General features: G+C 41.0%; 1 protein-coding gene, 1 long non-coding RNA gene and 1 pseudogene across 6 annotated transcripts; 2 read left to right on the forward strand and 1 right to left on the reverse strand.

The window, feature by feature from the left end:
- Window positions 1-1,925: 1,925 nt before the first annotated feature.
- On the reverse strand, window positions 1,926-10,849 carry LOC124023658. Of its 2 annotated transcripts, XR_006836716.1 has the most exons (6): window positions 10,524-10,849; window positions 6,339-8,276; window positions 6,061-6,184; window positions 5,665-5,968; window positions 5,471-5,561; window positions 1,926-5,355 (listed from the first exon to the last, which is right to left on the reverse strand). It is a non-coding gene; the product is annotated as an uncharacterized LOC124023658 (long non-coding RNA). The 2 variants fall into 2 exon arrangements; XR_006836715.1 differs by lacking the exon at window positions 10,524-10,849 and having other exon boundaries at window positions 1,932-5,355; window positions 6,339-8,786.
- On the forward strand, window positions 3,841-18,384 carry LOC124023656 (gastrula zinc finger protein XlCGF26.1-like). Of its 4 annotated transcripts, none has more exons than XM_046338012.1 (3): window positions 3,841-8,415; window positions 11,771-12,019; window positions 14,454-18,384. In XM_046338012.1, the coding sequence occupies exons 2-3, from the start codon at window positions 11,917-11,919 to the stop codon at window positions 15,572-15,574; spliced, it is 1,224 nt and encodes a 407-aa protein (XP_046193968.1). In that variant the 5' UTR covers window positions 3,841-8,415; window positions 11,771-11,916; the 3' UTR covers window positions 15,575-18,384. The 4 variants fall into 4 exon arrangements, 3 of the variants coding, with proteins under 3 accessions (XP_046193968.1, XP_046193966.1, XP_046193967.1); XR_006836714.1 differs by lacking the exons at window positions 3,841-8,415; window positions 14,454-18,384 and adding exons at window positions 10,749-10,900; window positions 13,590-13,745; XM_046338010.1 differs by lacking the exon at window positions 3,841-8,415 and adding an exon at window positions 10,749-10,900.
- Window positions 18,385-22,414: 4,030 nt separating this feature from the next.
- LOC124023660 lies at window positions 22,415-22,617 on the forward strand (annotated as a pseudogene).
- Window positions 22,618-23,623: the final 1,006 nt, after the last annotated feature.

Consider the following 23,623-nt stretch of genomic DNA (forward strand, 5'->3'; position numbering starts at 1 on the left):
TTGATGTCTAGTGACCTCTTTGAACTGGGGGGGATGACCATTTCATAGAGTTTGACCCCCCCACCTCCTGTTTTATTGACCTTAGGGTTGTTGTCTATGAAACACGAATGTCCTGGGGTATTGGGGTTGGCAGACGCCTTATAAATAAAGCCCAGAACAAGATTTTTTAAATCAGCATGGATTTTGTGATCAGTGGCAAAGCTGTGATGACTGTAACAACGGAAGCAGGACCTCGGTTGAAACATCGAGAAAGGGCCAAGTATCAAGCCACAATATATGATGCGCCAAAAAAAACGGTTTCTAAGTGTGTATAGAACCCAAATACTGCCCGCAACTACGCTGAAAGATCAAGTGCTGATGTCTAATGAACATCAATCGGGGTATCGGTTTGATTACCTGGCCTGTAGAGTGAACCTCTATACGGTAGCCGAAGGAGAATAATATACAGACCAGACTTTAGGAGTGGACTACGGGCTTGAAGACTGGACGGTTTTTCGCAAGGTTGTGTGTCCCGAACTGAGCCTTATCACCAAGGGGTATAGCTTGTTCAAGGTGCCCCTGACTCCTCAGGAAGAATAATTCACAGGGTGAAAATACAAAGAAACAATGGACTTCCATGTGGCTACGTGGAGTTCTATTTCGGCAACGAGGAAACCCGCAACCAAAACATTTGTGATGGTGGTGATTTTAGGTTTGCGCATGCTTATTCCTTTTCAAATTTGGGATCTAATGGAATTGAAAATGTTCCAGCTGTTGGACGCTCTCTTTGTACAGGGCCAACAGCGGCGGAGCATAGTTCATGTAAAGAAGTGCATAATATATACGAATCCTCAGGATTATGATTCAAAGGAGCCCCAAGAAGGTACATCCTCAGAAGGGACAGCCTCCGAAGAAAACTAAGTACGCGGTTTCGTTAACCACGCCCTGATACCCAAAGGACTGGTTCAACAATAAAAGGAGTGCCCTTAAAGCCTCCAGTTCTTCATTTCATCATACACCATGGATATTCATACAACATACCAGGACTCCGATACGACATGGGGGCCAGACCCTAAGGACTTTATGCCTGGCGAGACCCACGACACCCCCTACATGTACACAGCCTGAGGACGTGTTTGATGGGGTAGTCAGTACTATTTTTGTGGACACCATCAAAGCCTCTGTAGCCACACTTCTAGATGTGGTGATTGGAGAATATATAAGAGAGAAATGCATCGGTTGTGAGATCAATCACCCCAGCAAGCGCCGTATATGACCCGCCAAGATACTACTTCTTCAACCAATTTGAGGAGCTGGTGAAAAGACTGGTCCTGCAGGTTTATACCATCGCTGGTCAGAGCCCTGGAGTCAATGGGTCTTGTGCCGTCTATCCCCAGAGTTTACTTGGTAACCACGGCATTCCTACATGAACTGAAGGAGGCAATCTACATCCACGATAAACTCAAAGAAATCCGACACACCCTGTTGGACGACAATAAATACCGGGAAGCTGTGGTGGCTGATGTGATGACTTTCTGGCTCAATAAACCCCAAGAGACCGAGTGACATTTTGTTATTTAGATGTAATGCAATGGGCAACTATGTGTATACGATGTTAGAGATAATAAATAAATGTCTTCTTTTGAGAGAACTTACAAATGTTATGCATCAGATTATTGAAAATAAAGTGAACAATGTATCATTCTACACAACACACAATGCCTGGGTTAATGTAGAGCGTGTGCTGAAAATGGAACAAATCATGAATCATGTTGTGGATGATTCTGAAGAACTACATTACATTACATTTAAGTCATTTAGCAGACGCTCTTATCCAGAGCGACTTACAAATTGGTGCATTCACCTTATGACATCCAGTGGAACAGTCACTTTACAATAGTGCATCTAAATCTTAAAGGGGGGGGGTGAGAGGGATTACTTATCCTATCCTAGAAACTAGAACTAGAAACAACTTTGTCTAAGATTTTACTTTATTTGTTTGAAACACCATTTAATTGTAACGTGTATCATATTTGGTGTTTATATGCTTATATATCGGACATGTGTGTTTTAAAAGTTCAGCGACACAAGTCTAAATCAAAACCAAATATACAGGGTGTTGCATGCTGTGATCGTTGAGAAAACTGGGACATGTATCCTGCAAAGAATCCTGAATTGTCTGTATACGTAATACTTGATGCATGAATAAAATAAAAATTCTATAATGAAAATGAAATGTTGTCGTTATTTGAAAGTGGCTCATTAACGTTATTGTACCTCAGAGAGGCAAGAAGGATGGCGGAGCAGATGTTGAAAAACATTTATTATAATCCCTCTAACCCCGGGTCTTATGGTGGTAAGGAACATTTACAGAGAGCTATAGCCGAAGAAACAGGTAGCCGGTTAAGTGATTCTAAAGTGAATGAGTGGTTATCAGAGCAGGATGCATATACTCTCCATAAACATAAATAAGGCCTGTCGTGGTTCCAGGGGTTCTAGTGTGTCGTAGCTGGAAAGGAAGGCTTGAACATGAGGATCAGACTTTTTGAGGGCTGTCCATTCGTGCTCCCACAAAACCACAACTTTTAACCTGAAAGTAGCCTGGAAAGAATCCAATTTCTTTTGAAACTCTTGATACATTTCCACAAAAATCTTTTGGGTTAGGACACACATGGCCGGGGGCACAAAGCAAGATTTACAACCGTGGAAGAAACAACCGTTGTACTCATACGATAGGTTTTCATGCACGCCGATGCAATAGTTGTACAACTCCAGGGGTCAATGCCTGCATCTTTGATTACCTCTTCTCTGAATCTGAGGCATCCTTCACCAAGTATAACCACATCATTGTCACAGTATGATTCCATCTCTTTATGGAAATCAAAGGGGCCATGTCTTACTGTCTCGTACCATGTCATGAATCTCTCACGCTCTTTGGGAGACATTTGATCACACCCGTACATTTCGGGGCAGGGATAAGATCCAATATAATGTAGATTCTCCTCAGATGTGAAGAAGTGCGGGGAACCAGCCTTTCACAGAGTTTTCAAAACCCAAGGCCTTTGGCATTTGAGCCAATCTCATGGGTAAGAAGCTTAAACTGTCAATCTATCTCTGGTTGAAGGCGGGGTCTACAAAACACAAGATTTTACTACCTTGAGCTATGACACTGGGTGCAACGCCTTGCTGTATCAAGGGGTTCAGAAGAAGGTCATAGGCTCGAGCATTGTGTGCTATAAACGTGAAGTTTCTGTATTGGGGTTTTCTAAAGTGTTTTAGAAAGAACAGTGCACAATTGGGTCCCTCGGCCGACCACTTTTCACCCTTGAAAGTCATGGTCGATACAAAAATAGGCAAATGAACCCCTGATTGCTGATTTATCTCAATCATATAACACTTTATTTCTCTGAATGTTCAACTTCAGCCACGGACTGAATATAACACTTTTGTGTTGCACTTCTTGAACCACTTCAGTGTCTCTGCTTTTCAAAGGCCCTTTACAGATTGAGCAATGTATGATTCCACACACATGCGGTTTAGGGCTATCTATATTAAGGTTGTAATTACAATGGCATTTTGGGCATTTCTTGTTAATGTCACAACTGCTTACAGATTTACAGGCCTTGGGGTGCCATGTTTCAATTTTGTGTTTTTCGTAACAGTAGGCGGAACGACATGTGCGGTGGCAATCCTCACAGGGTGTCAAGTGTAAGGGTTGCATAGGACAATTTTTATCCAGACATACTGAACAGTTATAACGGCACGAGTGCCCCCCCCCCCCATTCGGGTGTAGCCGGTATGGCAGGATGGACACATATGGTGCGCCTAAAAACGCTGTAATGTTCGTTTTGCACATAAAAGTACAGAGTCTGAGGATGAGGTTGGGGGTTGTTTTGGAATTTCAAAAGAGCTGCATTAGCTCTACTGTGGTACAAAACCACAATCTTGATATTCAGAAAGTTTTCAAATTTGAGTATGTCAGAGAAAGCCACAGCATCCTGTATACCGTTGTAACGCCGCTAGATCAGTACATCCCGTGTTGAGTAAATGGGACAGACCTTTTGCAAAGCATAGCTTATTACCGGGATTGTGAACGTTTGAGGTAGACCCTTTTATTGCTTAGGATTTCTGACTGCATTATGCTATCTAGCTTCCTTCTCTGCCCACCACCACCCTGGGGTTGACGTATTATTTGCACTACAAGCTCGAGGGTCCTATCGGCTATGACGGATACATTTGACTGAACAAGTCGTTCTAGCAGGGCCATAAATTGTTCAAGATCTGCTTCGCCATTGGTCAAAATAAGAGATACCGTGTTATACAGGCAATCTCCACAAATTTCCAACTGTAAGACATCACGTGGTTCGCCATAATCTCTAGCCCTTTCTAACAGTTCATTCAGAGTGTCCAATATCATTACGTAAAACACAGCGTAGTCAAGATTCTGATTCACCCATGCGAAATTGAAAAACTGTCGAATCTCTGTATTGTTTAATTGATTTCGGTACCCAACACGAACACTTCTATCCATACCGTTTCCATCCTGATTTATTAGACAATTTTCCAATTCCTCAAAAACATCGTATTGCGTTTCAGACTCTTCGGACATGGGTGTTAATGTCTGGTTTTGAGGGGTGTGTGTTGCAGAATTAGATCTCAGGCTCTCTTCATCTGGGTAATTAGCGATATGGGGGCTTCGGGAATCTGTGATAACAGGTTTTCGTCGGACGGCGCTGACTCATTCATACGATTAATAATTTCTATGAGTTCGGCTGGAATCTGTGATAATATGCTTTCATCTATTGGTATTATGTCTGTTTACCCCCGCCTCTTTCATATGGTTAATTATAGCTTGGAATTCTGGCGGTATCTGGGATAAGAGGTTTTCAACTGTCTCGCCTAGGTCTGTTGGGTCAGCCATATGGATAATTAATGATGTGTGTTCTTGGGTTATTCTGGGAGGATCCGTGTAACATATATGCTTTTAACGCCTGTATTTGCGTTTTTTAATCGGATTGCTGTTTAACATACGTGGAATTGCTCTATGCCAGAAGGATATATCCTGACGGTATTGGCGCTCTAGTAAAACACCCAGGCGTCTGTGTAGCAAAACCTTTCGGGATTTTAGAGCCCTGGAAAAGGCTGTGAAAAACCTAGCTTGTTCTATTTCAGATCCGTCTGTTGTCACCACAGAATTGGCAGAATCAAGAAGGTTGGCCGCATCCCATAATAACCGGTCGTCTGCCTCGGAAATGTCATTTATAAGGTTTAAATCCTCCGTTTTGGTTGTTTCATTGGGAATGTTCGGTGAGCCGGGATCCTCCTCGCGCTTAAGATGTGTGAGGTATTCGGTGCCATTATACGCCGGGGAGGAGTCTGAAAGAAGATAATACATACAAAATAGGTTATTAAACATAAAAATATGTCAGGTAAAAATGTCAAACACATTTCAGGTGTAATACTATATATTAACAATACATAATTACATTACCTCTGTTCTGACCGAATCGCGTAAACCGGGGGGGGGGCTTGACTTTTGTCACCAAGAATTCCCGATTCTGCCAGGCCTGTCTCGTTGGAGCCTGACAAAACATTATTTGTCCTTGTTTTAACATATTCAAGGCTAAAAATGTATAAATAATAATTATAATTATATATATATATATATATATAATGGTTTCATACCGTGTCCATGGAGCGCCGTCTCGTAAATTCCCTGTCCTGTCGTACTTTTCCGGAGGGGTTGATTCTGAGCAATGTATTTGCGCCCGAGTTGTGCGTTGTTTGCTTGGGTTAGGAATATGGAGCGAGCTGGTGGAGGTTCCCAGGGGAGTTGACCGGACGTTTAAATCCTCTGTTCTCGGTGTGTTTGAAAAAACGTTCGTACAGAACGGGAGAATTGCATCTGTGTCATCGGATCTGTCATCTGCTCTTCCGAAGCCGTTCAGGGTCCACATGGACCCCGTTATTCTTCTTGGCTGTATGTCAGCTGTAAACACAAAAAATAGCTTTTAATATAGGGTGCACACGTTTTTGTTTTGAATGTATAAATATTCTTGTGTATGTGATTATTGGATTTACGTCTACAATAATGTGACGGGGTTTGGCTGCATGCGATTTGCTCCTGAGAATCGCCGTCTAACGCTGTCTGTTCCAGATCATTTATCCCTCTGAGCAGCTGCGTAAATCTTGGAGACCCTACAAACTTTAGATAATATTAACATTTTATACGATAAGAATACGTGCATTGACCCACGTTTAAAACACATATAACTCCATGTTTAATATTACAATAACATCCTTAATGTTCAAACAATTCCACGCATCCAAATCTAATATATATATTTTCATTAACTCACCTTCAGAAAGCTCCATTAGGACGGATTCACAGATGATCCTTTTAAATGTTCAGTCCGATAACTATTCGGGGTTGCTGGCCTGTGGGTTTGTAGCTGCGCTAAAGCGGTGCTAACATAGTGGATCGGACACTCGCTCCTCCGTCTTGGCTCAAAAGGAGAGATACTACGGAATGCATTTACAGGGCATGGGGGGTGACGTTTTTTCGGGCGATATCCTGTTTGCAACACCCTGTATATTTTGGTTTAGATTACAAAGGTAGTGATTTCAAACAACAGGAGGGGTGTCGAGACAGTAAGACGTGGCCCTTTTGATTTCCTACATCCTCAGGGTTAGCACCTTGGAGGGTGTCCGATGTAAATGTATAGACCGGAGTGGGGGCACGGTTAGTATATGCGCTGATTAGAAATATCAATGTTTATCCCTGGGGGTCGGTCTAGACATGGTGTATTCTTTCTGGGGGCTGGTTGACTTTTTAGCCTTCACATCCTCTGGAGGGTGAGATAAATTAGGATTTGAAAGGCATATGTGTTAATGAATCGAAAATCACCATTTTAAGAGACGCCGTCACACTTTTTGATGGGGGATAGGCAGGTATCTGTACATACCGTTTGCATGATAGTGAAACCTTGGTTTCAAACGACCCCTGCAGAGAGAGAGAGCCTTGAGTGCAGATGCCTGGGCATTGTTGAACACACCCCCTACCTTTTGTTTTTGAAACACACACACGCACACCAGCACACGCACGCACACACACACACGGCTTTTCCGTAAGTCTTTTTTCTTAGCTACAGACCGGGGTGGGAGAGTTAAGGAGAGCTTCCCATTCATTAAGGGGTGAGATACCATTTTAAAACCATTTTATTTCATTCAAATATTAAGTACATACAGTTTAAAACCTCTACGGGATTGCTGTCCCTAAACCGGGATGCTTGTTGTTAACGTGACTAGAATGACTCTGTATACAGCAGCCAACTTTCCGGGACAGACATGTCTTTATATGGTCTTTATTTATATTCTTGTTCATTCTTGTTAGCATAGTAGCAGTTTGAACCTCTGACGTATACTCTAAGGGAAGTCTAAGCTGAGACAAAGACAGCATCTTTAATCATGTGGTTAAATCGCAACAGCCATTGTCTACATTGTGGGAGGCAACCCGTTAGTTCAAACCCTAAATAAACATTCCTGTTTCTAACTTCTAATGACTACAGAAAAGTCCAAATTCAACCCTTCCTTATAAGATAACATTGAATATATATAGGCAGGGTAGCCTAGTGGTTAGAGCGTTGGACTAGTAACCGGAAGGTTGCGAGTTGCGAGCTGACAAGGTACAAATCTGTCGTTCTGCCCCTGAACAGGCAGTTAACCCACTGTTCCTAGGCCGTCATTGAAAATAAGAATTTGTTCAAAACACACCAAAACTGACCAGGTGCATACTGATCAGTAAAGTAAAGAGAGGCTAACATTCTATAACACTCCCTTTCCTCTGCACAGATCTCTCAAAGTGAGAAACAATAGGACTACAATAGAGTGTGTTACAACTTGTTGATAATTAAGTGAAGGAATTATTTTAATCTTCACTAGTCAGAGAACAGATGAGGTTTCTCACATTTATGTATGTTGGTGTCTTTTTAAGTGGCCATGTTGAGAGAAACTCTTCCAACAGAGCAGGAGTAAAGCTTCTCTCCTGTGTGTATACATACGTTGGTGTTAAGTTGCTCTGCTGAGAGATAATATTCTTGCAGTCAGAACAGGAGTAGGCCTTCTCTCCAGTGTTGAATTATGAACTGTCAGAGCAGAGATACAGATTCTCTCCTGTGTGTATTTTTAGCTTTGATAGAATTGGGAAAATCTCCTCAATGTAGGCAGTGGTGAGACCTCCTAGCTCTGATCTTCCTGCTGTTGCTCTCTGGATGTAGATAATGTCTCAATATGGTCTCCTGTGTGAACAACATCAGAAGAACCAGTCAGTTGGTGTGAAACACCAGAAGCTTGTTATTTTCAGGCTTTGACTTCCTCTCTGCCTTTTCCCTGAAAAACGGATGCTTCCGGTGTTCGTTGACTCCGCTGAGGGTGCAGGTACCGAGACTAAAACCCCAAAGAGCAATGCAGAAGCACAGTGGCTAGTAAATACTCCCTAGAAGGAAGGAACCTAGGAATAAACCTAGACAGCAACCAGGCTCCGAGCAGTGGCCGGGCTCTGGCTGGGTCACTCAAGGACATTACGAGACTTGCCCAGAAGCCCCTCCTGCGTTGTCTTGACTGTGTGTTTAGGGTTGTTGTCCTGTTGGATGGTGAACCTTCACCCCAGTATCATCAAGCATCTCTCTGACATCTACTGTCAACTGTAGGACCTTATATAGACAGGTGTGTGCCTTTACAAAGCATGTCCAATCAATTGAATTTACCACAGGTGGACTCTAATCAAGTTGTAGAAACATCAAGGATAATCAATGGAAACAGGATGCACCAGAGCTCAATTTCAAGTCTGATAGCGAAAGGTCTGAATACTTATGTAAATAAGTATTTCTGTTTAAAAAAAAAAAAATTTTGCAAACATTTCTAAAAACGTGTTTTCATTGGTATTATGGGGTATTGTGTGTAGATTGCTGAGGAAAACGTTTTATTTAATACATTTTGGAATAAGGATATAAAGTAACAAAATGTGGAAAAAGTCAAAGGGGTCTAAATACTTTCCAAAGCACTGTAGCTAATTTAGAAAAACGGGATTGTCTTCTTGTCCTCCTTTTTAATGTTACAAATAACAATGAATATCAACAACTCTGTCTCTGTTATATGTTTCGTTCTAGTAGGCATTTCCCATCTTGGAGTCTGAGACCTTGTGGAAATCTGTCGTAGAGAAGAATAATGTATAACAATTTAGACACTACATTACCCTATAGTAGTTATCATCATCATGCTTTCCATGGTTTAAGCCTATAGCTAGCTATGCCTTGCTAACTAGTTATTGTGTTATCCAGCTAGCTATAAAAGTGCATGCTAACACGAAAGATATGTTTAACTAACCCAAGATTGACCACACCCTGTTTCCAATGGGGAACTTTTATTATGAAGGCAAGCGGTAAATTCCACTGATGTGGATAATAGTTATTGTGGCTAGCTTCACACAAAGGTGAGCCCAGCTAGCTAGCCAGTAGCGACCATATCATAGCTATTTGTCAGCTTCAGGTTAGGAAACTTAGCAGTAGCTAGTCAAGGTTAGAAAGCTACCTAGCTAATCCAAACAAAACTCAACATACTACATGGAAAGTATATTCTGTACAATGTGATATGGTAACTAGTTAGCAGGCCTAACAATAACGCCAGCTAATGTTAGCTAGCTACGGTTATGGCACTGCAGTTAGCCAGCTAGCCAAAATGCTAGCTAACTTCCTCGTTCAGCAGAATTCATGTATCCCCAAAATAAAACGAAACAAATTCAATGGAAAACGCACCTTTCTCTCTCTTGACGTTTTTGTCTCGTCTATAACACTTTTTTCTTGTGCGACAATCTACTAGACTATATACTAGACATTTATAGAATAAATCATACATAGTGGCTTTTGGCGAATGAATATATATAAAACCAACTTTACCTCGGTCTGCCTACTCATGTGATTAAAAAACAAAACAACTTTATTTAACAAGGCAAGTCAGTTTTTTTTATTATTATTATTTTTTTTTATTAACAACAAATCAATACATAAAGCACATGAGGGAACACAAGCATACATAGATTACAAACAATGGACAATCGAGCTAGGGGGTACAATATCACATTACAATTACACAAGGACCTTAAGGGACATGCATATACTTACAATTCTAACAGATTTTTTGTTAGTAGAGCATTTAACCGTCTTAAAATACAGTTCAATTTCTTTTTGTAGGATACGAAAATGTGGTTTTCTGTTTGTAAATTTACATTTGTGTATATGAAATTTGGCCAAAAGAATAATGAAATTAATTACATAAAAATGATTCCGCTTATTTCTATTGTATGTAAAGAATCCAAACAGTACATCTCTCCACAATAGTGTAAAATCTTCATAAATGTGTTCAATTATAAACCTACTGATGTCTTAAGGCAAGTCAGTTAACAACAAATTCATATTTACAATGACGGCCTACCAGGGAACAGAACAGGGGGTTAATTGCATTGTTCAGGGGCAGAGAGAGATTTTTACCTTGTCATGTAGGGGATTCGACACAGCAATATTTCGGTTACTTGCCCCGCTCTTACGCTAATAACTAGACTACCTGTGATAGGTAGGATACGCAGTGAGAGCTATTGTTAACAAGCCACTGCAGTTATGAAATTGATATTAGCCGCTGCAAAGTGTCAGAATTGTTTACTTCTCTCATTGACTTCTCAAGACCAGGCTTGGTGTGCTTCACAAGCCTTCTCTGAAGTCTCGCGTTGTTACGTCTCTGTGTTTAGAAACTGGTAGTGGGGGAACAGGAAGTTCCGCGCAGGCGCACATCATTCTTCAGAATAAAGGATACGCCAAATTGTGCAGTCGAGACGACAACTTCTGTGTCCGTTTCTAATGTATGTCTACTGGTATGTAATAGCACGTTATAATATCGAAAGAACATGTCATAACATGCTAGGTAACAAATATGTCATGAAGATGAAGGTGTTATGTGCTATGTTTTGTGTCAAACCGCGTGAGTGAACGTGATAACTTTAGTCTCAGGGGATGTATATCATTTCGTCAATGTAATTTCATTTAGGATCAATCTATTTGAGATTTCTGGGTTCGTTTTACATGTCGTTTTTGGTTTTGTGTAAAATTCACGAGCTGGTAAAATGGCGGCTCCCCCTCGGTCTGCATCAACGGACTACAGTTCAGGCAGTGAGGGTGCAGCAGAGAGACAATTTTACGGCTCCACTACTGTTTTGGAGCTAATTTGTAATGATTATCAGTTTTCTACATGTATACTAATATTCAGACACATTAAGTTATCTTTATCTATAAATGTTAATATGGTGTGAACGGAAATACTATTGGTTTTTGATTGAAATGCAGTGAAGAAAATGTTATTCAGGAAAATAGTACATAGTGCTGCCTACAACATACTGCAACCTTGTACTAAATGGTTGTCATTTCTGCATTTATGTGAATTTGGGAAATTTACTATAGATCATGTTTTAACTCATTTTGAAGTGTCTACTTAATTAATTAATGTTTTGTTGTCAATGCTTAGCTACCAGATCTATTGAAATGACATCAGTTCTTGACTTGGACAGGAACTCACCGGAGCTGAGTACCGTCACCTCAAATTTCTGCTGTTTGAGCTCATGTTCCTCTTATAGAATATTACCTCAACAGTATTGTGGAGCTCCTGTACCTACATATGAACAATATTTTTAGAGAACTAAGAAAGTGCCAGAACTGTCAAGAGTAACTGTTTCTCTTTATTACTACAGACCGACTCAGATAAAGTCTGAAGCCGGTAACATCAACAGTGAAGACAAACCCAGCCTGCCTCTCTCCTTCCACACTGAGTCCAAACCCACAGTCACTGGGTCCTGATTGTGACAGTGGAGCCCAGTTTGCACTGCAGGATCCAGAGATGGCATCAGTGAAGCTGGAAGACTGCAGTCAAACACTGGAGCTGAATGTCAACATTAAAGATGAAGAAGAGGAGGAGAAGATTGGGAAATCTGTTAATCATGGTAAGAGAAGGTTCTAAGTTTGTTTCATTCCAACCTTCCACTGTGTATGAAAAGTTGCAGTAGAACTGTTTCATGATGAACTGTTTCAATGAGAAGGTAGATGTTATTTCATGTTACTCAGACTTGCATGGTTTGACACCAGTATTGTCAGCATTTGTTTTATTCACTGGGCTATCTGGAGTGATCAGAGTGTAGACTAAAGAAGTGGAGTAGACAAACTGCCAGTGTTTTAAAGTTCTATGAAATGAGTCTGTAGTGTCTAAGTCTTGCCTACAGATATGAATACATACAGTACCAGCCTGCTGATATGAATACATACAGTACCAGCCTGCTGATATGAATACATACAGTACCAGCCTACTGATATGAATACATACAGTACCAACCTGCTGATATGAATACATACAGTACCAGCCTACTGATATGAATACATACAGTACCAGCCTACTGATATGAATACATACAGTACCAGCCTACTGATATGAATACATACAGTACCAGCCTACTGATATGAATACATACAGTACCAGCCTACTGATATGAATACGTACAGTACCAGCCTACTGATATGAATACATACAGTACCAGCCTACTGATATGAATACATACAGTACCAGCCTACTGATATGAATACATACAGTACCAGCCTACTGATATGAATACATACAGTACCAGCCTACTGATATGAATACATACAGTACCAGACTATACAGTGCATTCGGAAAGTTTTCAGACACCTTGACTTTTTCCACATTTTGTTACGTTACAGCCTTATTTTAAAATGGGTTAAATAAGAAACGTTCCTCATCAATCTACATACAATACCCCATAATGACAAAGCAAACACAGGTTTTTAGAAATGTTTTAAAACATTAAAAACAGATACCTTATTTACATAAGTATTCAGACCCTTGGCTATGAGACTCGACATTGAGCTCGGGTGCATCTTGTTTCCATTGATCATCCTTGAGATGTTTCTACAACTTGCTTGTTGTCAACCTGTGGTAAATTCAATTGATTGGACATGATTTGGAAAGGCACACACCTGGCTATATAAGGTCCCACATTTGACAGTGCATGTCAGAGCAAAAACCAAGTCATGAGGTCAAAGGAATTGTCCGTAGAGCCCCATGAAAGGAAATATTCACAAGCTGGTAAAATGGCGGCGCCCAGTCGTTCTGCGTCAAACTAACTTCATCTGCAGACAATTTCACGGTTGCACTACTGTGTTGTGTTTTTGAAGTAAAACCGTGAATACAAGGTTATTAAGGAAATAGCACATAGTGCTGCCTAAAACAAACCGTAACCTTGTACTAAACGGTTTTTGAGTAATTTATGCATTTTTCTACTACAGGTTAAGTTTTAGCTCAAATGTATTGTGAAGCTCCTGCACCTAAATATAAACAGTACCGGCACCCAAAATGAGTATCGGCAACTATTTCAGTCCAAGTCGAGCACTGAATTAGATAATTGAACAAGAACAAATGTAACATATTTAATAAAGAAGGTGCCAGAACGGTCAGGAAAATATCTTTTGTGTCTGTTTCTCTTGTACTACTTGCCGACTCAGGTATGACGCCGGTAACATCAACAGTGACGACAAACCCAGCCTGCCTCTCTCCTTCCACACTGAGTCCAAAGCTACAGTCACTGGGTCCTGATTGTGACAGTGGAGCCCAGTTTGCTCTGCAGGATCCAGAGATGGCATCAGTGAAGCTGGAAGACTGCAGTCAAACACTGGAGCTGAATGTCAACATTAAAGATGAAGAAGAGGAGGAGAAGGTTGGGAAATCTGTTTCTCATGGTAAGAGAAGGTTCTATCTAAGTTTTTGTTCATTCCAACTTCCACTGTGTATGAAAAGTTGCAGTAGAACTGTTTCATGATGAACTGTTTCAATGAGAAGGTAGATGTTATTTCATGCTACTGACACTTGCATGATTTGACATCAGTATTGTCAGCATTTGTTTTATTTACTGAGCTGTCTGGAGTGATCAGAGAGGAGACTAAAGAAGTGAAATAGACCAACTGCCAGTGTTTTAAAGTTCTATGAAATGAGTCTGTGTAGTTACTAACCCTTGTTATAGTGAGTAGAGGATGACAAGCCCCTTTTTTTAGCTTTCATCTCTTACCCACTTTTAGAATAGTTTTATTCCCCTGTATTGTACAGGCTCCTGATCTGAATACATATGTCACCCGGTACAGACAGAAGAGGACCGGCCACCCCTTTGGGCCTGGTTCCTCTCTGTTTCTTCCAAGGTTCCTGCTTTCTAGGGAGTTTTTCGTGGCCATTGTGCTTCTACATATGCATTGCTTGCTCTTTGGGGATTTGGGGATTTGGGGTTGGTTTCTTGTGTAAAAAGAGCTTCATAAAATACATTTGATTGACATGTATATCACATCAATTGACTGGTTGTTCTGATGTTGTTCACACAGGAGACCATGTTGAGACATTCTCTACATCCAGAGAGCATCAGCAGGAAGATCACAGAGCAAAGATGTCTCACCACTGCACACATTGTGAGGAGATTTTCCCATTTCTATCAAAGCTAAAAATACACCTAAAAACACACACAGGAGAGAAGCCTTACTCCTGCTCTGAATGTGGGGCGAGTTTCTCTCATCGGTACACCTTAAAGCGACATGAACGTATACACACAAAAGAGAAGCCTTACTCCTGCTCTGACTGTGGAGCAAGTTTCTCTCAACTGGGCAACTTAAAAGACCATGAACGTATACACACAGGAGAGAAGCCTTACTCCTGCTCTGACTGTGGGGCAATTTTCTCTCGACTGGGCACCTTAAAAAAACATGAACGTATACACACAGGAGAGAAGCCTTACTCCTGCTCTGACTGTGGGGCAAGTTTCTCTCGACTGGGCACCTTAAAAAACCATGAACGTATACACACAGGAGAGAAGCCTTACTCCTGCTCTTACTGTGGAAAGAGTTTCTCTCAACAGGGCCACCTAAAAATACATGAGCGTTTACACACAGGAGAAAAACTTTACTCTTGCTCTGACTGTGTAAAATGCTTCAAAACGCCAACTGCGCTAAAAGTTCATCATGGAACACACAGAGCAGAGAAGCCTTTCTCCTGCTCTGACTGTGGAAAGAGTTTCTCTCATCGGGATAACTTAAAACAACATGAACATATACACACAGGAAAGAAGCCTTACTGCTGCTCTTACTGTGGAAAGAGTTTCTCTCGACTGGGCACTTTAAAAAAACATGAACGTATACACACAGGAGAGAAGCCTTACTCCTGCTCTTACTGTGGAAAGAGTTTCTCTCGACCATGCACCTTACAATATCATGAACGTATACACACGGGAGAGAAGCCTTACTCCTGCTCTTACTGTGGAAAGAGTTTCTCTCGACCATGCACCTTACAAAAACATGAACGTATACACACAGGAGAGAAGCCTTTCTCCTGCTCTGGCTGTGGAAAGAATTTCTCTCACCTGGGCACCTTAAAACAACATGAACGCATACACACAGGAGAGAAGCCTTCTGCCCTGACTGTGGAAAGAATTTCTCTCACCTGGGCACCTTAAAACAACATGAACATATACACAAAGGAGAGAAGCCTTACTCCTGCTCTGACTTTGAAAAGAGTTTCTCTCAGGAGTAAGAGAAGCCTGACTCCTTTTCTGACTGTGGGGCAAGTTTCTCTCGTCCGGACAAAGGAGAGAAGCCTTATTTCCGCTCTCAATGTGGCAAGAGTTTTTCCCAATTGGGCAATGTAAAAACACACCAACGGATACACACTTCAGAGAAGCCTTATCACTGCACTGACTGTGGGAAGAGGTTCTACAGATTGGGTCATTTAAAAAGACACAAATGTATACATAAAGGACAGGCCTCATCAGTTCTCTCAGACCAGCTAAGATTAGACACTCCACTTAATTCTCATGTCATTAAATAATTGGCAACGTTGAATTTGATCAAATTCAAATGAAGAAAGTGTAGAACACTATTGTAATCCTTTAGTTTCTCACTGTGAGAGAACAATGCAGAGGAAAGGGAGCATTATAGAATGTTAGTCTCTCTTTACTGATCAGTGTGCACCTTGTCAGTTTTGGTGTGAGAGAGAATAAAGTAGACGGCGCACGTCAAACATTTTATTTATGACCCTATGTCCGGATGACGTGTACATGCCCATATTTGGGCATCCGGTAAGGACATCCTGGCGGGAAGTGATCACGTGGTTATGCCCATATATGTTCATCCTGTTCTCACGCCTTGGAGTGAGTGCGACAATATGTATATAATTCCTTTGAAGTTGTCATGATGATTGATGTCTAGTGACCTCTTTGAACTGCGGGGGGTGACCATTTCAAAGAGTTTGACCCCCCCCCCCTGTTTTATTGACCTTAGGGTTGTTGTCTATGAAACACGAATGTCCTGGGGTATTGGGGTTGGCAGACACCTTATAAATAAAGGCCAGAACAAGACATGCGTCCTCAGAACACGAAACAAGATTTTTTTAGATCAGCATGGATTTTGTGATCAGTGGCAAAGCTGTGATGACTGTAACAACGGAAGCAGGACCTCGGTTGAAACATCGAGAAAGGGCCAAGTATCAAGCCACAATATACAATGCGCCAAAAAAAACGGTTTCTAAGTGTGTATAGAACCCAAATACCGCCCGCAACTACGCTGAAAGATCAAGTGCTGATGTCTAATGAACATCAATCGGGGTATCTGTTTGATTACCTGGCCTGTAGAGTGAACCTCTATACGGTAGCCGAAGGAGAATAATATACAGACCAGACTTTAGGAGTGGACTACGGGCTTGAAGACTGGACGGTTTTTCGCAAGGTTGTGTGTCCCGAACTGAGCCTTATCACCAAGGGGTATATCTTGTTCAAGGTGCCCCTGACTCCTCAGGAAGAATAATTCACAGGGTGAAAATACAAAGAAACAATGGACTTCCATGTGGCTACGTGGAGTTCTATTTCGGCAACGAGGAAACCTGCAACCAAAACATTTGTGATGGTGGTGATTTTAGGTTTGCGCATGCTTATTCCTTTTCAAATTTGGGATCTAATGGAATTGAAAATGTTCCAGCTGTTGGATGCTCTCTTTGTACAGGGCCAACAGCGGCAGAGCATAGTTCATGTAAAGAAGTGCATAATATATACGAATCCTCAGGATTATGATTCAAAGGAGCCCCAAGAAGGTACATCCTCAGAAGGGACAGCCTCCGAAGAAAACTAAGTACGCGGTTTCGTTAACCACGCCCTGATACCCAAAGGACTGGTTCAACAATAAAAGGAGTGCCCTTAAAGCCTCCAGTTCTTCATTTCATCATACACCATGGATATTCATACAACATACCAGGACTCCGATACGACATGGGGGCCAGACCCTAAGGACTTTATGCCTGGCGAGACCCACGGCACCCCCTACATGTACACAGCCTGAGGACTTGTTTGATGGGGTAGTCAGTACTATTTTTGTGGACACCATCAAAGCCTCTGTAGCCACACTTCTAGATGTGGTGATTGGAGAATATATAAGAGAGAAATGCATCGGTTGTGAGATCAATCACCCCAGCAAGCGCCGTATATGACCCACCAAGATACTACTTCTTCAACCAATTTGAGGAGCTGGTGAAAAGACTGTGGTCCTGCAGGTTTATACCATCGCTGGTCAGAGCCCTGGAGTCTATGGGTCTTGTGCCGTCTATCCCCAGAGTTTACTTGGTAACCACGGCATTCCTACATGAACTGAAGGAGGCAATCTACATCCACGATAAACTCAAAGAAATCCGACACACCCTGTTGGACGACAATAAATACAGGGAAGTTGTGGTGGCTGATGTGATGACTTTCTGGCTCAATAAACCCCAAGAGACTGAGTGACATTTTGTTATTTAGATGTAATGCAATGGGCAACTATGTGTATACGATGTTAGAGATAATAAATAAATGTCTTCTTTTGAGAGAACTTACAAATGTTATGCATCAGATTATTGAAAATAAAGTGAATGATGTATCATTCTACACAACCCACAATGCCTGGGTTAATGTAGAGCGTGTGCTGAAAATGGAACAAATCATGAATCATGTTGTGGATGATTCTGAAGAACTAGAAACAACTTTGTCTAAGATTTTACTTTATTTGTTTGAAACACCATTTAATTGTAACGTGTATCATATTTGTTGTTTATATGCTTATATATCGGACATGTGTGTTTTCAAAGTTCAGCGACACAAGTCTGTAAATCAAAACCAAATATACAGGGTGTTGCATGCTGTGATCGTTGAGAAAACTGGGACACGTATCCTGCAAAGAATCCTGAATTGTCTGTATACGTAATACTTGATGCATGAATAAAATAAAAATTCTATAATGAAAATTAAATGTTGTCGTTATTTGAAAGTGGCTCATTAACGTTATTGTACCTCAGAGAGGCAAGAAGGATGGCGGAGCAGATGTTGAAAAACATTTATTATAATCCCTCTAACCCCGGGTCTTATGGGGGTAAGGAACATTTACAGAGAGCTATAGCTGAAGAAACAGGTAGCCGGTTAAGTGATTCTAAAGTGAATGAGTGGTTATCAGAGCAGGATGCATATACTCTCCATCAACCTGTAAGAAAGGCGGATCTATGTGACATGCAGGTCCTTGCAGATAAAAATTATGGAAATCGCTACATGCTAACGGTTACAGATATTTTCTCTAAAATAGCATTTGTAAGGGGCTTAAATAAGAGCGGGGCAGAGGTGACCCGGGCCTTTGACCCTATCTTGAAGGAAACTTTTTTAAAATAATACTATTCAGAAAATCATGAAGAAGCACAATATAATACATTTCGCTACAGGCTCGGATTTGAAAGCTTCAGTTGTTGAACGCTTTAACAGAACTCTGGAGGAGCGCATGTGGCGATATTTTACAGCTCACCACACGCATAGATACATCGATATAGTTCAAGGTTTAGTGAAGGGATACAACAACAGCTGCCATAAGAGTATATGTATGAAGCCCTCCGAGGTCTCTTCTGAAAACTTTTTTCTTCAAGTCTTTAAAAATCTGTATGGTTTGTTCCCCCTTCGCCGTAAGAAATATGAGCAGCGATGAGTTGTTCACCGCTACCGAGTGTTGTCTTGGAGGATCGTTACAAAATATGACACTTACAAGAACTTGTGAATTCAATATAGGCTTTTAATACAAACATATCAGAAGCCTAGATGGTCCGCGGAACACACCCTTTTCCAGAGCACTGGCTCTGTTTTTATACACACACAACATATGAGTCCATCCCACATGCAAATGAAGTTACATCCCTCAGTCCATCTGCCACCATTATCTTTCAATCTGTGCTTCCTGCTTGTTCACGCCCAATAACGCCCATATCTGCTTTCAGTCAAGTTATAATGGTGACAGGACCTCTTCATGTCCAAAAAATAATACATGCCCATCTTTTCCTATGGGCCCCTTATGTTTAGCTTGTCCTTATTAGGACTAGTAGACTATGTGTCTCTTCTCTTCAAGTCCTAAAAATATATGCCCTATGTCTATAGTCCATCAGTTGGTCATTTGGCTGATCCCCTCCTTTGTATGTCCCTCTGACCTTGGTATGTCCAGCTGTCCTATGCTCTCATGGCCTTACTTTGGCTTCCTGTCCTATACAATAGACAATGCATTTTACCAGAATGGCAAATGCACTCTTAAGTGTATCTTTCTCTTGTGGTACAGTATTATGTTTCTCCCTATATGTACATCTTGCTCCCACAGTGTCTACCACGCATACCCCAGGTCTACAAGTTAAAATATTATGACTGGGAGCTTATAGAGGGATCTTTTTATGAGCAGGAATTACAGAAGTTACAGTTGGGTAAAGACAAAGTCTTTCACGTGGAGGAGATTCTAGATCAAAAGAGAGAAAAGGGTCCAAAAAATGGGTGCTGGTCCGCTGGAAAAACTGGCCCCAAAAGTTCAACAGTTGGGTATTAGAGCAGGATGTGGTGGAGGCATCGGGGGTTAACTTAAACCCTCATGCATGATAAATCCCCCATCATTCGCATGTACACAGGAGTGCATCATGGAACACACCGGCTTCTACCTGACTCTCCCCAGTAATGCGTCGTAATAATCAGAGTTAGAATTATACAACCAATTTTCCAAAGCCTATAGAGTTATCAGAGGCCTGGGAAGTAGGTCTCAGCGAGATTACATAACCCCATAGTTGGTATAATATCAAAGATAAGGACCGTGATTTTTATTGCAAAGGGATATCGGAACTTGCAAAACTTATTAAGCTTAAAAAAGGATTCTATAGAACCGTCGACAGGATCGTCTCAGAGTTGAATGAACTCCTAACCCCGAACAATATGGAAATATTCCTGATCTACAACCCTGTACATAAACGTGTACAAATCTCAGGGGATGCTGACGGGGGTATAAAGACCAGCGGTAAGTTAGCCTACATGTTGGGGATGGGTCCCAATAAATGGAAGTGAAAGATAATTTATTCCCATTCCCTGCGGATCTACATTCAGGATTTTACAACATATTTGTGTATACCGACATCATATCCTATCTAAGGGTCGGAGACAGCTGTGTGCCCCTCCTGAGAACAGTTCATATAGACGGAAAGGATGGGGACATAGTCACTGTCACCTACGACAAGCCACACTACGTACCTGTAAGCAAAAAATATATTGAAAACATTCTGGTTGAGCTTAAAACGGATCAGAACGAAAACATTGAATTTGCTTATGGTAAAACGATTGTAAAACTCCACTTTAGACCCACCAAAACCTATCTACAAATATAATATTAGTATTATATATTTTTATAAACATAATACAAATCAATTTAAATAGGGTTATGGACCATCAACATCTCGACCCTAACCGCTATGTCTCATACTATGTTGATCAAGTGGGTAATGGACTACCTGGCTATTATGGATCCCCGACCATGTACGGTTCGGGGATAGGAGGTATATTTCGTAACCTCTTTAGGATGGTTTTACCGTTTATGAAGAGAGGCTTCAGCATAGCCAACCCACGTTTAAAATCAGTGGCTAAAGATACAGTAAGTGCGGTTGTAGCCAATGCTATGACCAGAAGGACGTCGCCAGATGCAGAGCGTCAAGAAGCCTCGGGGCTTATGATGTTGTCTCGAAGACCAAAAAAGAGACCTCCGGGTATAAAGGCGCAGGCTTGCTTCTAAAGAGCGGAGGTTAAACAGTTAAAAGAAACTCAGTAAGTGACTGTCCCACTGGATGTCATAAGGTGAATGCACCAATTTGTAAGTCGCTCTGGATAAGAGCGTCTGCTAAATGACCTAAATGTAAATGTAAATGTAAAGACGTGGTACAGTGAGGAGGTCTGGACCAAAAACGACAAAAATACTCTGAAGTATTTTCTAAAAGATGAGTGCAACGTGGCTCTTTTACACCGCATGTCCTCTGAAGCTGTAAAGACAGAGCTCCATCTTTTCACGGCCCCCTTAACCCAACATTCAAATAGAGAGGTCCAGTTATGTGGAGATAGCCCCACTCTCTGCCATTACAGACAACGGTCCTATACAATTTTTCATACCAGGCCACGATGACAACTATCTGGACTTCAACAACACCTTGGTGCATTTGCGTCTAAATGTGACCAAAAGAGATGGTACTAATATTGCAGGCGATGCCAAAGTGAGATGACCCAAGATGGCCGTCCGTTCTTTAGCTGTTGCCCCAACTAGGCTTCTCAAGAGGGGCAGGTTTCTTTTTAAACGCAGAGGCATAGCTGTTACTTTTTAGGAATGTACGCAGCCGGCCACTCCCATGAGGAGCAGGCTGGTTCGTAGCCTCAGGTGTTCTGGAATATTTGCTTTTAAATCCACGATTAAATAAGAAAATGGCGCTTTGGTAGCAAATCTGTCGTTCTGCCCCTGAACAGGCAGTAAACCCACTGTTCCTAGGCCGTCATTGAAAATAAGAATTTGTTCTTAACTGACTTGCCTGGTTAGATAAAGGTAAACAAATATATATACATTAAAAGCACAATCATTATTTCAAATAAATTATCAACACAGTAATACGTTTTGGTAAATGGCTAGAAAAACGAATTCAAAATAAAATATCAAATCTAGAGGTAAAAATACATTGTTCCTTTTGATAGTGGTAAATTGTTATTAGTATTATTAACATAATATTCAATAATTCCACCTTTCCAAATGATTGCGTTCTCTACATATAACACCAGCATTTACATCCACTGGAGAAATAATAAACAGTAGATAAACTGACTAAATATGTGAATAAATACCAAATACTTCACCTTGCCCTTGTGCTTCCCCTTCCCTTCCCATGTGTATGAAAAACATTCATACGGGTACTGTTTCATTTCCTTTGGGGGGGCATCCATAGAGAAATGAAAATACAAATTATATTTTTTAAATCTGTTCTTATCAGTTTAATATAATAATAATAATAATAATAATAATAATAATAATAATATCTGACACGTCCCCTATCTGGGGACCATATATTAAATAGATTTTTGGAACAGGGAGATGGAATAGGGGCTTGCTCCGTCCACTCCACGCATCGACCTGGTATTGCAGTACCTCCAGGAACGGTGCACCCCCTGTCGTTGTAAATATAAATCAGACGTTGATACGTTTTAATTTGTTACATCTTTCTCAAACAGCACAGATGTGATTCACTGTAGAAGCACTGGTCCTCTTAAATATTATAATATGCAACCTGGAATTAAAATGCAAGGGCACATCAGATGGTCTGTTCTGACCATAACAGTCACACCAAGCATAGGGTTGGTTGGTATAAGATTGAAATGGGTAAATAATGTAACCATGAAAACCCTATGAAACAGTTCCCCAATACCATCTGATGTATATATTTAATGTACTACATGAATGGTGACCACAGCCCTTCCAACAATACATTTAAATCATGTTTTACTGTGATTGTTCCACCCTGCTGAATGTATTCAATGTATTCCATTAGATGTGTCTCCCAGTGCAGCTTTACTTCCAGGCTATTATTATCTTCTATGCTCCTAGGTCTAGTACAATGGAAAATATATAGTTTTTTGGTCACTACCATTCCACAAAAATACCATGCTATATTTTTTTCATTGTACTACAATCATACAATTTTGTACAGGTCTTCACTTCGGAGTGCTGCTGCATGCCCTTTGCCTCTCTTGACCATGTCGGGCAGGCCGGGCACAACACACAAAGCTCAAGACGCCTCTCCACTTCCCTCTAGTAGCTTCTTTGGTCAGCATGATAATACATCACTCCCGATAGACACCAGCAAAAACTCTTGCAGAAATGTAGCAGCCTATACACCTAATCATTAGTGATGTGACATGCTGTATTACATGGAAACTGTAGGCTACTAACAACAGCAGCTACATAGTCTAGTTTACTATGGTCCTGTCCCTCTGACCAGGGTAAACAAAGTGGTAATGTTGTGTATTGTATATACAGTATTTCACTTTAAACAGTTTATTTTATTTAATTACACAAGAAAAAAAGCACTTGCCCAGCATAAATTCAGCATAAATTCATGTACAAACATTTTTCATTACATTTTTGTCATTTAGCAGATGCAGCAGATCCAGAGCAAC

Source organism: Oncorhynchus gorbuscha, unplaced genomic scaffold (genome assembly GCF_021184085.1).
Source record: "Oncorhynchus gorbuscha isolate QuinsamMale2020 ecotype Even-year unplaced genomic scaffold, OgorEven_v1.0 Un_scaffold_1670, whole genome shotgun sequence".
NCBI lineage: Eukaryota > Metazoa > Chordata > Actinopteri > Salmoniformes > Salmonidae > Oncorhynchus > Oncorhynchus gorbuscha.

Excerpts from the sequence above, each read along its gene's own strand:
- LOC124023656 (XM_046338012.1), top strand. The coding sequence starts at position 11,917 with ATGGCATCAGTGAAGCTGGAAGACTGCAGTCAAACACTGGAGCTGAAT. Across the intron at positions 12,020-14,453 it reads TGGGAAATCTGTTAATCATG|GAGACCATGTTGAGACATTC; the intron begins GTAAGAGAAGGT and ends TTGTTCACACAG.